A 16,519-nucleotide genomic window follows, 5' to 3' on the forward strand; every position below is an offset into this window, starting at 1 on the left:
CAGACCCTTAACCGACTGAGCCACCCAGCATGCCAACATTGTTGTATATTTTAAGTGTACAACATGTTGATTTGATACATACACACACACACACACACACACACACACACACATATATATTTATTACAAAATGACTACCACAATAGGATTAGTTAACACCTCTGTCATCTTACATAATTTCCTTTTTTGCCATAAGAACATTAAAGATTTACTCTCTTATCAACTTTCAAGTGTACAATACAGTAGGGTAACCATAGTCACTATGTTGTATATTAGATCCCTAGAATATATTATTCCTATAACTGTAAGTTTGTAACTTTTGATCAACATCCCCCCATTTCTCCCATCCTCCCCACCCCTGCCACTGGCAACCACAATTCTACTCTCTGTTTCTATGAGTTTGACATTTTTATATTCCACTTATAAATGAGATCATAAAGTATTTTTCTTCGATGTCTTACTTATTTCATCCAGCATAATGCCTTCAAAGTCCATCATGTGTTTCATTGCAAATGACAGAATTTCCTTCTTTCTCATGGTTGGAAAATATTCAACTTTGCATATATATACCACTTCTTCTTTTATCCATTATCTGTAGATAAATACTTAGGTTGTTTCCATACCTTCTCTGTCATAAATAATGTTGTAGTGAACATGGGATTACAGATATCTCTTTGAGATACCTTTGAATATATACCCAGAAGTGGGATTGCTAAATTAAGTAGCATTTCTCTTTTTAATTTTTTGAGGATCCTCTATACTATTTTCCAAGTGGCTTCACCAACCTATATTCCTACCAACAGTGCACAAGAGTTCTCTATCTTCCACATCTTCTTCAGTACTTATTTCTTGACATCTTGATATTAGCTATTCTAAAAGTATAGGGTGATATCTTATTATGGTTTTGATTTGCATTTCCCTGACATTAGGGATATTGAACATCTTTTCATGTATCTGTATGCCATTTGTATACCTTCTTTGGAAAATTATCTATTTTGGTTCTCAGCCCATTTTTAATCAAATTTTTCTGTTGCATTGCGTGGGTTCCTTGTATATTTTGGATATTAACCTGTTATCATATGTAGGGTTTGCAAATATTTTCTTCCATTCCATTGGTTGTCTTTTCATTTTGTTGATTATTTCTTTTGCTATGCAAAAGATTTTTAGTTTGATATAGTCCATCTGTTTAATTTTGCTTTCGTTGCTTGTGCTTTGGTATTATATCTAAAATAATTTTTGCCAAGACTAATGTTAAGGAATTTTTCCACTATATTTTCTTCTAAGAGTTTTACATTCTAAGACACTGACAATGAAGTTTTGAACCACTTTGAGTTAACTTTTGTGGATGGTATAAGATAGGGGATCAATTTTAGTATTTTGCATGTGATTATCCTGTTTTCTCATTTATTGAAGAGATAATTTCTCCTACTGAATATTTTTGACTTTGTCAAGTATTAGCTGACCATATATGTAGACATTTATTTCTGGGTTCTCAATTCCATTCCATTTATCTATGTATATATTTTTATGCCAGTACTCTACTGTTTTGATTACTATACCTTTGTACTATAGTTTAAAATCAGGAAGTGTGATGCCTCCACCTTTGTTCTTCCTCAGGATTGATTTGGCTGTTGAGGGTCTTTTGTGGCTCTCTGTGAATGTTAGGATTTTCCTTTATTTCTGTGAAAAATGCCATTGACATTTTGATAGGAATGGCATTGAAGCTATAGATGGCTTTGGATATACTAATTTCTCCAATCCATGAACACCTAATATATTTATTTACATATATTTGTGTCTTCAATTTCTTCCATCATTATCTCATCGTTTTTAGTGTACTCCTTGGCTTAAATTTATTTATAAGTATTTTATTGTCTTTGATGCCATTATAACTGAGATTGTTTTCTTTATTTCTTCTTTGAATATTTTATTGTTAGTATATATAAATGTAACTCATTCTTGAGTGTTGATTTATATGCTGCAGCTTAACTGAATTAATTTATTAGCTTTGATAGTTTTTTTTTTTTTTTTTGGTGGATTCTTTAGGATTTCCTATATCTAAGATTATATTACATTGCAAGCAGACAATATTACTTCTTTCTTTACAATTTGGAAGCTTTTTATTTCTTTTTCTTGCCTAACTGCCCTGGCTAAGACTTCCCACTATATTGGATAGAAATGGTGGGAGTGGACACATATGTTTTGTTTCTAATCTTAGAGGAAAGCTTTCAACCTTTTACTATTGGGTGTAATGTTAACTTTTCCTTGGTATGTGTGGCCTTTTTTATGTTGAGCTCCATTCCTTTGATAACTAAATTTTTGAGAATTTTTATTATGAAAGGATGTTGCATTTTGTCAAATGCTCTTTCTGCATCTATTCAGATGATTGTGATTTTTATCTTTTATTCTAGTAATGTGGTGTATCACATTTATTGATTTGCATGTGTTGAAACATCCTTCCATCTCAGGAATGAATCCTACTTGATCATGGTATATTATTATTTCAATGTGTGTTGAATTTGGTGCTATTATTTTGTTGATAATATTTGCATCTATACACATTGGGAATAGAAGCCTGTAGGTTTCTTGTAGTGTCCTTATCCAGCTTTGGAATCATAGTAATGCTGGTTTCCTAAAATTAGTTTAGGAGTATTCCTTTCTCTTCATTTTTGTGGAAGGGTTTGACAAGAATTAGTGTTAATTCATTTGTAAATGTTTGAAAGAATTCACCATGGAAACCATTCAATAATTTTCTTTGTTGAGAGATTTTTTCATTGCTGATCCATTCTCCTTACTCATTATTGGTCTTTTCAGATTTTTTCTTTCCTCATGGTTCAATCTTGGAAGGTATGTTTCTAGAAATTTATCAATTTCTTCTAGCTTATCCAGTTTGTTGGAATATAATTGTTCATATTAGTCTCTTAATGCTTTGTATTAATGTAGTATCAGTTGCAATCTCAGGTGTTTCATTTCTGATTTTATTTATCTGGGGCATCTCTTTTTTTTTTTCTTTTTCTTTTCTTAGTCTAGCTAAAGATTTGTCAATTTGCTTTATTTTTACACAAATAGCTTAGTTTCACAGATTTTTTATTGTCTTTCTGGTCTTTATTTCATTTAACATGAACTGATTTTTGTTATTTTCTTCCTCTGATAACTCTGGGCTGTTTGATCTTCTTTTCTCAGTTCTTTGAGATCTAAAAGTTAATTTGGTTATTTGAGATCTTTCTTTTTTCTTAACATAGACATTTGTCACTATAAAGTTCCATCTTAGAACTGGCTTCGCTACGTCCTATGGGTTTTGGTATGTTATGTTTTCATTTTTATTTGTTTCAAAAATTGTTTTTATTTCTGTTTGATTTCTTCTTTGACTCACTGGTTGTTCAGAAACATGGTGTTTAATTCTCACATGTTTGCAAATTGTCCCGTTTTTTTTTTCCTATTGCTGACTTGTAGTTTCATACTATTGTAAAAAAAAAAAAAAAAAAAAAAAAAAGAGTTGGTATGATTTTGATCTTTTTAAATTTGTTAAGACTTGTTTTGTGACCAAATATATGATCTGTCTTGGAAAATGTTCTCTGTGCACTTCAAAAGAATGTGTATCCCTGCTGCTGTTGGATGGAATGTTCTGAATATGTCTGTTAGGTCCATTTCATCTTAGATATAGTTGAAATCCAACATTTCCTTATTGAGTCTCCATCTGAATTATCTCCTCATTGTTGCAAGTGGGGTATTGAAGCCCCCTACTATGTACTGTTGTCTGTTTCTGTCTTATTTGGTTAGTAATTGCTTATTATATTTAGGTGCTTCAATGTTGGGTGTTTTTATATTTACAATTATGACATCCTCTTGATGAACTGACTCCTTTGACGTTACATAATGACCTTCTTTGACTCTTGATACGAGAAAGACCGATACCATATGTTTTCACTCTTATGTGGATCCTGAGAAACTTAACAGAAACCATGGGGGAGGGGAAGGGAAAAAAAAGAGTGTAGAGTGGGAGAGAGCCAAAGCATAAGAGACTCTTAAAAACTGAGAACAAACTGAGGGTTGATGGGGGGTGGGGGAGAGGGGAGGGTGGGTGATGGGTATTTTGGAGGGCACCTTTGGGGATGAGCACTCGGTGTTGTATGGAAACCAATTTTACAATAAATTTCATATATTGAAAAAAATAGAATTTTATTTAACAAAAAGAAAAGACTCTTGTTACAACTTCTGACTTAAAGTCTATTGTGTCTGACATAAGTACATCTAATCTTGCAATTTTTTAGTTTCCACTTGCATGGAATATCTTTTTCTATCCCTTCACTTTGAGCCTATGTGTGTCTTTAAAGCTGAAGTCTTCTATAGACAGCATACAGTTGGATCTTCTTTTTAATCTATTCAGCCACTCTACGTCTTTTAATTGGAGAATTTATTCTTACATTTAAGATAATTATTGATAAGTATGGACTTACTTATGCCATCTTATTAATTGTTTCTGACTGTTTTATAATTCCCTTATTCCTTTCTCTCTCTTGCTGTCTTCCTTTTTGAATTGATGACTTCCCATTGTGGTATGCTTTCATTCCCTTCTCTTTATTTTTTGTATATCTACTGTAGCTTTTTTCCTTATGGTTACCATGAGGCTTAAATAAAATATCATATAATCATAACAATCTATTTTACACTAACTTCTATTGCATTTTTAAAATGCTAATAGTTTCCCTCCTTTTATATTTTTGTGTCAGAATTTGCCTCTTATTTCTTGTACCCATTAAGAAATTATTATAACTATAATTATTTTTTAACACTTGTTTTTACCTTAACCTTTATACTGAAGTGGTTAACACCTTACCATATTACAGTATTAGAGTATTCTGAATTTGACTATGTACTTACCTTTACCAATGTGTTGTATATTTTTATGTTTTTTATGTTACTAATTAGCTTCCTTTTTTTCAACTTGAAATCCTTTCAGCATTTCTTTTAAGGTGATGAACTCCTTCAGCTTTTGTTTTTCTGTAAAAGTCTTTATCTTGCCTTAATTTCTGTAGGACAACTTGCAAGATAAAGTATTCTTGATTGCCAGGTTTTTGGTTTTTTTTCCTTAAGTACTTTGGATATATCATTCCACTCTCTCTCTGGCCTCCAAGGTTTCTAAGAAATATGCTGATAGCCTCATGGTGGTTCCCTTGTATTAGATTTTTTTCTTTTAATGTTCTGTATTTGTCTTTTATTTTAATTAGTTTTATTAAAATGTATTTTGAAGAAGATTGTTTTAGATTGAAATGTTGGGGTTACCTATTAGCTTCATGATCTTGAATGTCCAAATCTTCCCCAGATTTGGAAAGTTCTCAGTCATTATCTATTTGACTTAGTTTGTTATCTCCATTTGCCTCTGTTTTCCTTTTGGGACTCTGATAACTGGCAAATTGTTTCTATTAGTAATATTCTCTACACCACATAGATTTCTTCAGTCTTTTTTATTCTTCTTTTATTCTTTTTTAACTGAATAATTTCAAAATCCTGTTCTATTTTACAGATTCCTTCTTTTTCTTTTTCAAGTCTGCTGTTGATGATTTCTATTGCCTCTTTTCTTTTTTTTTTTTTTTTTTTTTTTTTTTTTTAACTTCTTTCATTTTATCCTTCAGCTCCAGAATTTCTGTTTGGTTCTTTTCTGTAATTTCTATCTCTTTGTTAAAATTCTAAATTTGTGTCCATGTGTCTTGTTTTCTTGATTTCATTAAATTGTTGTTCTGGTTGTTTTGTAGTTCAATGAGCTTCCTTAAAATAGCTCTTTTGAATTCTTTCTTTGGTAAATCATAGATCTTGGTGTTTGGGGTTGGTTTTTGCAAAATTATTGTGTTCTTTATCGGGATCATGTTTCCTTAATTTTTTTTATATTCCTTGAAGTCTTGCACTGTTGTCTTTGCATTTGAAGTAGTACTCACTTCCTCCAGTCTTTATGTGCTGACTTTGGGAGAGAAATAGCTTCCATCAGCCTGAGGGATTCTGAGTCTTTCTCAGACTTTTTCCATGGGTATGTCTGCTCCCTCTTGTAGCATAATATTTAAATTTATATGCTTTCTCACAATCCTGAAAAGCCATAGTGGGTGCTCACAGCCTCTCTTTTTCATTACCTAGAGCTGTGCTGAGTCCTCAAGTGTGTAGTTTCTCCCAGGCCCACAGATTTGAGCCAGCTTTCTGTGTGTGCTCACTAGCCATTTGCTAAAGATTGCCATTACCACAACTGAGAATGCACATAGGGAACCAGCCACTGTTGGGGAAAGGAGTGGCATACAGAGCACTAGAGGTACCTGTTGGCCAGTTAGGGAGGTCCAGAGATGAGGTTTCCTGGCCACTTGCAGGCATACCTCCTGATGGAGTCCATGAGATTGTTAGTATAAAATGTGTCCCTTTATTATATCCCATTCCAATCCCTGGCTGCTATTCTCTCAGTGCTTACCACCCTCCAGGCATGCAGCGCAGGACTAAGCACTCTGTGTGAGAGGAGAGAGAAATGGACCTCATAAGCACCATCCCACACAGCTGGAGAAGTCAGGTACTCACACTTTCTCACTTTCCCTGTGGGAGAAATCACAGACCAAGATTTCTCTTGGAACTGAGCTGTGCTACTTTGGGGGTGGGTGATATGACTAAAGTCAAACTGTTTCTCTTTCCCTCTTCAATGTGTCCAGTCTTGGATTTTTTTTTTCTCTAGCAGTGTGCTTCAACATCTCCGTTTGACTCCTGGACTTCCACAAAGGCCTCTCATCTGTGGGTAAATGTCTAAATCAGTGTTCTTCAGAGACTCCCAGATAGTGACCAACAGGGGCTGGAGATAGTTCATAAGCCATTTCTTGGTCCACAGCTGGATCGAGTTCTGTATGCCTATTACCTAATGCATAGTAGGTGTTAACTTTTCATGAGTCCCTTGGCAGATGGTGATAGCAACAGAACAAAAGACAAGTGTGGCTATGGATGAGTTCTGAATCAAACAGAGCTGTTTTTAGGTTCGATGAGTCAGTTGCCTTGGTAAAAGTCTGTTTTTTTTCAAAATGGCTGTCTTCATTCTTGAATAGCACCAGGATTTCACAGTCTCCTACCTGGATCCCACAGCTCCCACAAAGACACAAAGGTGGCTGGATGCCAAATGAGTGTTGTTGAGAGCGAATATGTTTGAGGAACATCTTATTTGGCCATCTTGTTGATGTCACTCCCCCTTAATTTTTCATTTCTGTCTAACAGATTACCACAAATTTAGTGACTTAAAACAAAATGTTCATTTATAATTCAACAGTTTATGTGAGTAAAAAGCATGGATTTGCCTTAGCTGTGTCCTCTATTTAAGCTGTCATAGCTTACAATTGGGTTATTCTCATCTGGAGGCTTGACTAAGAAAGAATCTACTTCTAAACTTATTAGGTTGTTGGCAGCATTTATTATTTGTAGCCATAGAGCTACAAGACTAAAAGTAGAATCTCTCTTCAGGAAAGTCCCAGTCCTTCAAAGGGTTTTCACCTGATTGAGTTAGGCCCATCCACAGTCTCTCTTTGGATTTGCTTGAAATCAACAGATCTCAATATCCATTCACCTGTACTATATAAAGTAATCTGATCAAGGAAGTTACATTCTATTGGCTAAAACAAAATCACAGGTTCTTCCCACACTCAAACTGAGAGAACTGTACAAATGTGTGATTAATTTGAGGTCATTTTAGGGTGGGTCTTCCAGTTTTAATGATTAAGATAGTATGGTAATTGTGCAGGAATTGACATGCAGGAACAGATCCATACATATCTGGATGCATGAATAAAACAGATACATACTTATAAGGATATGTGAGGTGGCACTGAAGATGAATGAGGGTAGCAACAAATGATATTATGACAACTGATCATGGAATTTAAAATTTTCAATTTGAAGAATGATCAACTACATATAAAAATAAAAATAAAACTTGTAGACAAAAACAGTACAATATTTTTATGATCTTAGGTTAGGAAACAGATTCTCAAGGATAAGACAACAGCACTAACAATAAAATAAAAGGTTGATAAATTTAATTCCTTAAAATCAAGAATTTATTTTCATGTACAAATGTCAAAAGCAAAAGAATAAGGTAAGTTTTCCCAGGGCAAACTTGAAGATTAAAATGGAGAAGATTAGGCTTCTTTTATACATAACATTGCTTGCTGCTTACCATACCTTAGCTGACTTTTAAGAGGTATTAACTTAGGATATTTTGAAAGGAGACCAAGAGAAAATACCACTGTAAGGCAGAGAGAAGGCAAGGCCATCAGAAGGAGAGTAAGTCTGGAGAAATAACAATGATATTTAAAAGAGATTCAAAGGAAGTTTTGTTGCCTAAGGAGTAATAAATAAATAAGGTTATCTATGACATGGAATAAGTACTGATTTATAATAGTTCTCTCTGGGAACAATGCTGGGGTAAATTATGGAAGATGTGCCTAGTCTTCAGCCTTGAAGGAACTTTCTGCATGTTATTAATCTTTGTACTTCCAAATTCATAAAACATAGTATTAGTTTAATAAATGTTTATTTCTTAAATGTGTATTGACTGCCTACTCTGTGCCATTGTGCTAAAAAGTAGTACTACACATGCTGTCTCAAAAAGTAATCAATGATTTCATATATTTTTCCTTACATTGGCTCAGGGAAAGAAAATCACAAAAATGAACTATTGGCAAAAAGAGCCATTTTTTTTTCTTTTAAATCCACTGGGCCCAAGATGACTTTTTACCTTGATGGATCAGAGAAGTTTCTCATTCTCTCCCCAACTATTTCTATGCCATTTTTCCCCCAGAAAGTGGGCGCCAGGCACATTCCAGGGTAGACTATGGAGATCTCTGTGGTTGCTAGATCCTTATTATTGCCATAAGAGTCAACCAAGGCTCCAGGTACCTTTGTTTGAAAAGAATTGATCACATAAAATCAAAACCATTCTGGTCCAGTTTGTAAACTGCATTAGGAAAGCTGCACATTGATCATGGTGCATGATTAAACATCACAGAGAGGGAAAGAAAGCTTCCAAGGAGCATGAAGTAGGACCTGAGACTTCACACCCAAGTTGGAGTAGACTGGGTCCATGGGTGTGTGTGAGTGTCTATGCATGTGGATGTATATGTGTGGATATATGTACACTTGCAGAAAGGGAGCAGATAGAAGGAACATCATTCTTCAATTAAGAACCCTAAAACTAATGACAAATATAATTTACTCATGTACTTGACCTGTCTGAGAAACTTTTCAGCCACTTATTTACAGATATAGGGAAGGGCTTTCACCTCCTCTGAGGACATATTATACCTCAGGCCTACATAAACAAATTAAGTGTATACAGAAATATGTGATGTAACTAGAAATTAGGATCCCATGGCTTTTTCCTTCCAATTTAGGATGAGTGGTATAATGGCTATGTGTTGGTCTTCTTGTGAGGGGCAGTGGGCCTAGAACCCACAATTCCTCCTGTTTCTCTTCCCCAGCCATTTGTATCCTATGGAAGCTGGAAATTTGGAACCATGAAGTTCCCTGGAACTGCATTTTGGAGTGTGTCCCAAAACCTCACCAAGAGCCAATTAACTTATAGACTCAGGCTCCAGAATGAGTCCCTGACATTCCATCTCACTTTCATACCTGATGATGGGACATTCAGCAGATCTCTGAGTTAGTCAAAGGTATATGTTGAGCATAGGTGTATACAGTCCATTTACCTTAGGTTGGGGGAAAGCAGAGATATTTGCTAAAATGAATTGTGTATCTGCTCTGGAATTGTCCCTCTTTATCTTTCTCAGGAACCTACAATGGTGGCTGAAGAAACTATTCAACTGTTTGGATATTCCGTTGGGGTTATGTTCATAACTACTAGAGTGATTTATTATGTTTGTTTTTTCTGTCTACTGTTTGTTTTCTCTTTGGTTTTTAACTGAAATTTTATGTAAAGGTTAAAAGTTATTTAAATATTGCACATAATTCAATGATATTTCCCCAGGAAATTATGTAATTTGGCATTCATATTAGAAATATATCTTTGTGTCCTTTGATTGCTCCAGGTTAATCATTCTGATTCCTTCACATTGAAATGCTAATTTGCTTAAAATTTTAAATGTTTCTCAGAAAATGATCTCAACATTGATGTTTGTATCAACCATCCCGAATATTGCTACAACAGAACACTACAAAAAGAATTCTAATTATTGAAAGGCAGTTTTTATATGGGCTCAATATAGTCTCCTTGTCAATCTTTTAAACTAAAAATGGAAATTTCATTATGATCTTTTCAATAAATAAACACTAATCAATTGTTTATCATTAAGTAACTCTGGTTAAAAAAATTATATATTCTATAACCCAACCAGTTTTTTAGTCTGGAAAAATATACTAGTAATTATAGAAATGAATGAATAACAGTTGTCAGGAGAGGCTCAGTGAGGACTTCGTGGTGAACTAAATGATTTCTAAGCTGAGATTTGAAGGTGAGTGGAACTACTGGGATACAGGGGAAAAGAAAAGAAGAGCATCCTAGGTAGATGAGAAGAAACTTAGTGACCCATGGAGAAAAATCTTGGTATGTCTGAGCACCTGGGGAGAATCTGATTTCCAGAGTGCAGAGACTATAGGGAAATGAGTATTACATGCAGAATAGTAGAGACCATACTAAAGTCATGACAATAATAAAAAGGTAGCAAGATGATGGTGAAGGATTATAAGGAAGGGGATATAATGATATTTGTGTTTTATAATGATCCTTTTGATGGTAGGACATAGAATGGTCTGGAGTGTAAAAGGACTGGTTGTTAGGCGATAGGCCAGGGACTATGAGAGAATCTGGTACTCGCGGGGAAAAGAATTGAGAACAATGCAGGAATTGAATAAGGGAAAAGAAGTGACAGGTGGTTTCTGGATTTGTGCCTTGAATAGAGAGAAGGACCTGGCTTAGATGAGAGAACAGCCTGGTGTGGGGGATATGATAGTTCAGGTCTGGACACTGAATTTCAGGTGCTGAAAGACAATCCAGTATGTTGAAGAGTGAAAGTCAAATGGGAAGAGGGGGATAGACATCCTCTCAGCAGGAGGTTATGCAGAAAAGATACAAAATAGAGATGATTTTGGAATAAAATGTCTCATGTATTAAGCATGCAACTTCTCCTTATCCACCAGGAATCTTATGGAATATCTAGTAACAACTATTTTCCTCCCAACTCTTTTATGGTGTAGCTTTGCTGTAGTAGGAGGAAGCAAAGTCATAAAATGATTTCTTCTTTTTGTTTTCTGGGTTGGCACAGCCTAACTGCTGGAGTCATGAACCTAAAATATTGAGTAAAACATAAAGTACAAGATTGATAAGCTAAAATTATGCTATAAAAATAGAAATATAAAATTGTTACACAAATTTATGTATGAAAACTTATATATAGCTCTGTTACTATTGAAAAAAACAAAATGACTATGGATCTACTGGAGGATGGATTTTGTTATGTTACTGTTGCAGGATTTTTTTTTTTAACCACAATACCCGGATTTGTTTTCTCGCTGCTTTGAAGAATTAAGACGTGGACACAAAATGAGCAGCAGGCAAAAGTTTATTAGAATATAAGATTAGAAAGTAAGAATAGTAGGAAAGCTCTCTTTACAGGAAGGGGACATTCAAAAGTGAATGCCTACGACACTAGGCAAGTGTCCTTGCTTTAAAAGGTTTTGGTTAGCCCTCCCCTCCCCTTCCCTTTCCCCTTGTTCCTTCTCAGGTTCTGCCCTTACCATCTGGATGACTCTGGGTGCTGGGTTGTCCATTCTGTATTGGCTCATTTCCATTAAAAGCAGTGGGGGGAGGGGGGTGTCTATGGCCACACCTAGGTCTTTCCTTAAATTCCTGAGGGAAACCTGAGAGGAAGTAGGTGGGGTCTGTTACATTCTTAAGAGGAGCTTTATGCCTGAGGGCTTTTCCTGTGGTCAGACACTCCCAGAATTTTTCCAAATACATGTTTTTCCCTAACTGGGGGCCTCAGGTCCTCATCTTTCCCTCTCTGCCTACTGAATCCTATCTTCTTCTATCATATTACCCCTGATTTTAAACACACAACACACAGATGGACTCAATCAATAATAGCTCGTTATGTAATAATATGTCAAAGAATAGATGCGCATGTCTGTCTCCTCTATCAATTAATATGTTTGTTTGTGTGTCTTTTCCCAGTAAAATGCCTTGAAAGCCATAGATAAAATAAAGTTTATAAAGATTAAGTTTAAGAACACCAGCATTTTGACCTTTTTTCACAACTTATTACTGTAGTTGTATATTTTTATCCAAGTCATATATTTAACAAAATTATTGCCCCTGAATTATTTTTTAACCAAAGAAAGTTGTTTTACTTTATGACAATACTTTATTACAGGTGATTATGTTGTCATGACTATATATTTTGAATTGAGTAGAAGAATGGGATACTTCACTATTCAAACATACATTCCCTGTATACTGACTGTGGTTTTATCCTGGGTGTCATTTTGGATCAAAAAAGATGCTACACCAGCAAGAACAGCATTAGGTGAGTTAAAAAACAAACAAATAAAAAACAAAAAACTCTTCCACCATTTTGTATAATATTATCACAGAAGTATTCATAAAAATACTTCCAGTGAAAAAGACTTTAGTCAAATGTACTTGGATTGCTTTAAGTAGTCAAATTAGACTCTTCTTTCTGACAATAGAATTCTATGTGTGCCACTTAAAATCAGTTGGGGTTAGGGATTCAGAACAAATCAATTGCATCATTGATACTCTAAGGATGGTGTCATCATAAAAATGTAGTCATGTCCTGTGAATCTGTCATGCTGAAAATCTCATTACATCAGTGTAAGGACACACAACTTTTCATGCACTTTTGAAGACTGAAGACACGATATCATTAAATAGTCTCTCAATAACAGAAGAGATTGTCTATAGCAACTTTACTATCAAACAAGAAAGTGATCATTCTTTTCAGCTATAATCTACACACTAAATCTCAAAGTCTTCATGAATTTTCCTCTGACCCCCCCAAAAAAGTCCTCTTAATAAAACATTAAATTTCAGTGGTTTTAGAATTGTGTAACATTTTATATCAATTTTTCTTTATGACAGGAATATTACCTAACTTGCAATATTTTGACCTGTGAAAACAGGTAATATATACTAAATATATAGTTGTTTTCCCAGAAAAATGTCTTTCAGAAAAAAGAGGGAGCTGCCCCAATTTTAAAATCCTTGCAAAATCTCTCACTTTACATGTTGCTTTTTCTGTATTCATTTTATTCTGTTTGTTCAACAACAAAGTACTGGTTGAGAAAAAAAAAAAAAAAACTAACCTGTAATATCTGTTGCCAGTGTTAGTTTTGCATACTTCTAGAAAATACATAATAAAATTGGTAAATCACCCAGCAAAGTTACAACACAAATTTAGTAATTGTTCTTGGGGTTATGACCTCACAATTACAAGTGCCAGGTAAGCATGACTTTAAAAATCAGCTTCAAGGTGCGCCTGGGTGGCTCAGTCGGTTAAGCGGCCGACTTCAGCCCAGGTCATGATCTCACGGTCCATGAGTTCCAGCCCCGCGTCGGACTCTGTGCTGACAGCTCAGAGCCTAGAGCCTGTTTCAGATTCTGTGTCTCCCTCTCTCTGACCCTCCCCCGTTCATGCTTTGTCTCTCTCTGTCTCAAAAATAAATAAAAGCTAAAAAAAAAAATTAAAAAAAAATCAGCTTCAAAACAATATAATATGTAGTATTGGTTGCACAATTTGAGACTATGAAAGTCCTGTCAAAGAGTTACCACTATGGCATTAAGGGGCTAGAGATACTAGAAATACATAATGCTGGAAGATAATATATTTACACTCCAGAAGAGTGAAGAAATGTCATTAACACCAGAATATTTAGTTCAGACACCAGAAAGACTGTGCTTAAAACTAAAGGGGCACTTGTAGGACTGCTTTGAATAAATTTTAAATCAAGCCATGAGAAGATCAAGGAGAACAATTAGTAAATTTACTATCTGTCAAAAGAAAGCATTTAATATGCTTTTAAAAAGGATAGCATACTTCATAATCTTTGTAAGGTATCATCCACAAGATTGAGTATATAATAAAAAATTACTAGACATTCTTAGAAGCAAGAAAATGTGACTCATGATCAAGAAAAAAAAGTCAATATAAAAAGACATCTCTGATTTTGAGTCAGCAGACATGGGCTTTAAAGCAGCTATTTTAACAATGTTAAAGGACTTAGAGGAAAATGTAATGTTAGTGAATGAACAGATGGATAATTTCAGCAAGTAAAGTATATTAAAAAGTAAATTCTAGAATGAAATGTATAATAGTTGAATTGAAAAATTCACTAAATGGGCTTAAGAGCAGATTCAAGAGAGCAGAAAAAAAAGGTCAGGCATAATTGAAGACCATCATACAAAATTTAGCTAATCTGAAGAAGACAGGGATAAAAGCTTTTAAAACATAAATCCCAGTGGTCTGTTGGACAATATGAAGATGTATAACATAGCTGTAACTGATGTTACAAAATGAGATAAAATAAGATAAAAATCGTTGAAGAAATGAAGTTAAAAATCCCCAAATTTAATGAAAAAATTACTATCTAGATATTCTGTAGGCATGACATGGTCACCATATTTTTTTTTAAAGTTAAATTGGGGTAGAATGCTGGGAAGATGGTGGCGTAGGAGGACGCTGGGCTCACCGCGCATCCTGCTGATCACTTACATTCCACCTACACCTGCCTAAATAACCTGGAAAACCTCCAGAGGATTAGCAGAATGGAGTCTCCGGAGCCAAGCGCAGGCGAGAGGCCCAAGGAAGAGGGTAGGAAGGGCGGGGAGGAGGTGCACGCTCCACAGACTGGCAGGAGGGAGCCAGGGCAGAGGGGCAGCCTGACGGCCAAGCAGAGCCCCCAAGTCTGGCTGGCAAAAGCGGAGGGGCCTGACGGACTGTGTTCCAACAGCAAGCGCGACTTAGCATCTGGGAGGTCATAAGTTAACAGCTCTGCTCGAAAGCGGGAAGGCTGGTGGATAAAGGGAGGGAGAGTTGCTGAGCCCCCTGAAGATAGAGCTCAGGTTGGCAGGGAACAAAGGCGCTCACCAGCGCCATCTCCCTCGCCCATACCCCAGCCAAAATCCCAAAGGGAACCAGTTCCTGCCAGGGAACTTGCTCGCTCCACGCAAACACCCAACTCTGTGCTTCTGCGGAGCCAAACCTCCGGCAGAAGCAACGGATCTGACTCCCTCCCGCTGCCACAGGGCCCCTCCTGAAGTGGATCACCTAAGGAGAAGCTAGCTAAGCCTGCCCCTCCAGCCCCCATGCACCTTGCCTACCCACCCCAGCTAATACGCCAGATCCCCAGCACCACAAGCCTGGCAGTGTGCAAGTAGCCCAGATGGGCCATGCCACCCCACAGTGAATCCCGCCCGTAGGAGAGGGGAAGAGAAGGCACACACCAGTCTGACTGTGGCCCCAGCGGTGGGCTGGGGGCAGACATCAGGTCTGAATGTGGCCCTGCCCACCAACTCCATTTATACACCACAGCACAGGGGAAGTGCCCTGCAGGTCCTCACCACTCCAGGGACTATCCCAAATGACCAAACAGAAGAATTCCCCTCAGAAGAATCTCCAGGAAATAATAACAGCCAATGAAGTGATCAAAAAGGATTTAAGTAATATAACAGAAAGTGAATTTAGAATAATAGTCATAAAATTAATCTCTGGGCTTGAAAACAGTATACAGGACAGCAGAGAATCTCTTGCTACAGAGATCAAGGGACTAAGGAAGAGTCACGAGGAGCTGAAAAATGCTTTAAACGAAATGCAAAACAAAATGGAAACCACGACAGCTCGGATTGAAGAGGCAGAGGAGAGAATAGGTGAACTAGAAGATAAAGTTATGGAAAAAGAGGAAGCTGAGAGAAAGAGAGATAAAAAAAATCCAGGAGTATGAGGGGAAAATTAGAGAACGAAGTGATACACTAAAAAGAAATAATCGACGCATAATTGGTATCCCAGAGGAGGAAGAGAGAGGGAAAGGTGCTGAAGGGGTACTTGAAGAAATTATAGCTGAGAACTTCCCTGAACTGGGGAAGGAAAAAGGCAATGAAATCCAAGAGGCACAGAGAACTCCCTTCAGACGTAACTTGAATCGATCTTCTGCACGACATATCATAGTGAAACTGGAAAAATACAAGGATAAAGAGAAAATTCTGAAAGCAGCAAGGGATAAACGTGCCCTCACATATAAAGGGAGACCTATAAGACTCGTGACTGATCTCTCTTTTGAAACTTGGCAGGCCAGAAAGGATTGGCACGAGATCTTCAGTGTGCTAAACAGAAAAAATATGCAGCCAAGAATCCTTTATCCAGCAAGTCTGTCATTTAGAATAGAAGGAGAGATAAAGGTCTTCCCAAACAAACAAAAACTGAAGGAATTTGTCACCACTAAACCAGCCCTACAAGAGATCCTAAGGGGGATCCTGTGAGAC

At 36.2% G+C, this 16,519-nt stretch overlaps 1 protein-coding gene across 2 annotated transcripts in view; it reads left to right on the top strand.

Annotated features, from left to right (window-relative positions):
* Nucleotides 1–16,519, top strand: part of GABRG3 (gamma-aminobutyric acid type A receptor subunit gamma3) — a 734,373-nt gene that overhangs the window by 706,576 nt on the left and 11,278 nt on the right. For both annotated transcript variants that reach the window (XM_042988303.1, XM_042988304.1), the window contains exon 7: nucleotides 12,396–12,548. In XM_042988303.1, coding sequence (XP_042844237.1) covers nucleotides 12,396–12,548 — 153 coding nt within the window. The remainder of the gene's footprint in view (nucleotides 1–12,395; nucleotides 12,549–16,519) is intronic.

Source organism: Panthera tigris, chromosome B3 (genome assembly GCF_018350195.1).
Source record: "Panthera tigris isolate Pti1 chromosome B3, P.tigris_Pti1_mat1.1, whole genome shotgun sequence".
Taxonomy (NCBI): Eukaryota; Metazoa; Chordata; class Mammalia; order Carnivora; family Felidae; genus Panthera; species Panthera tigris.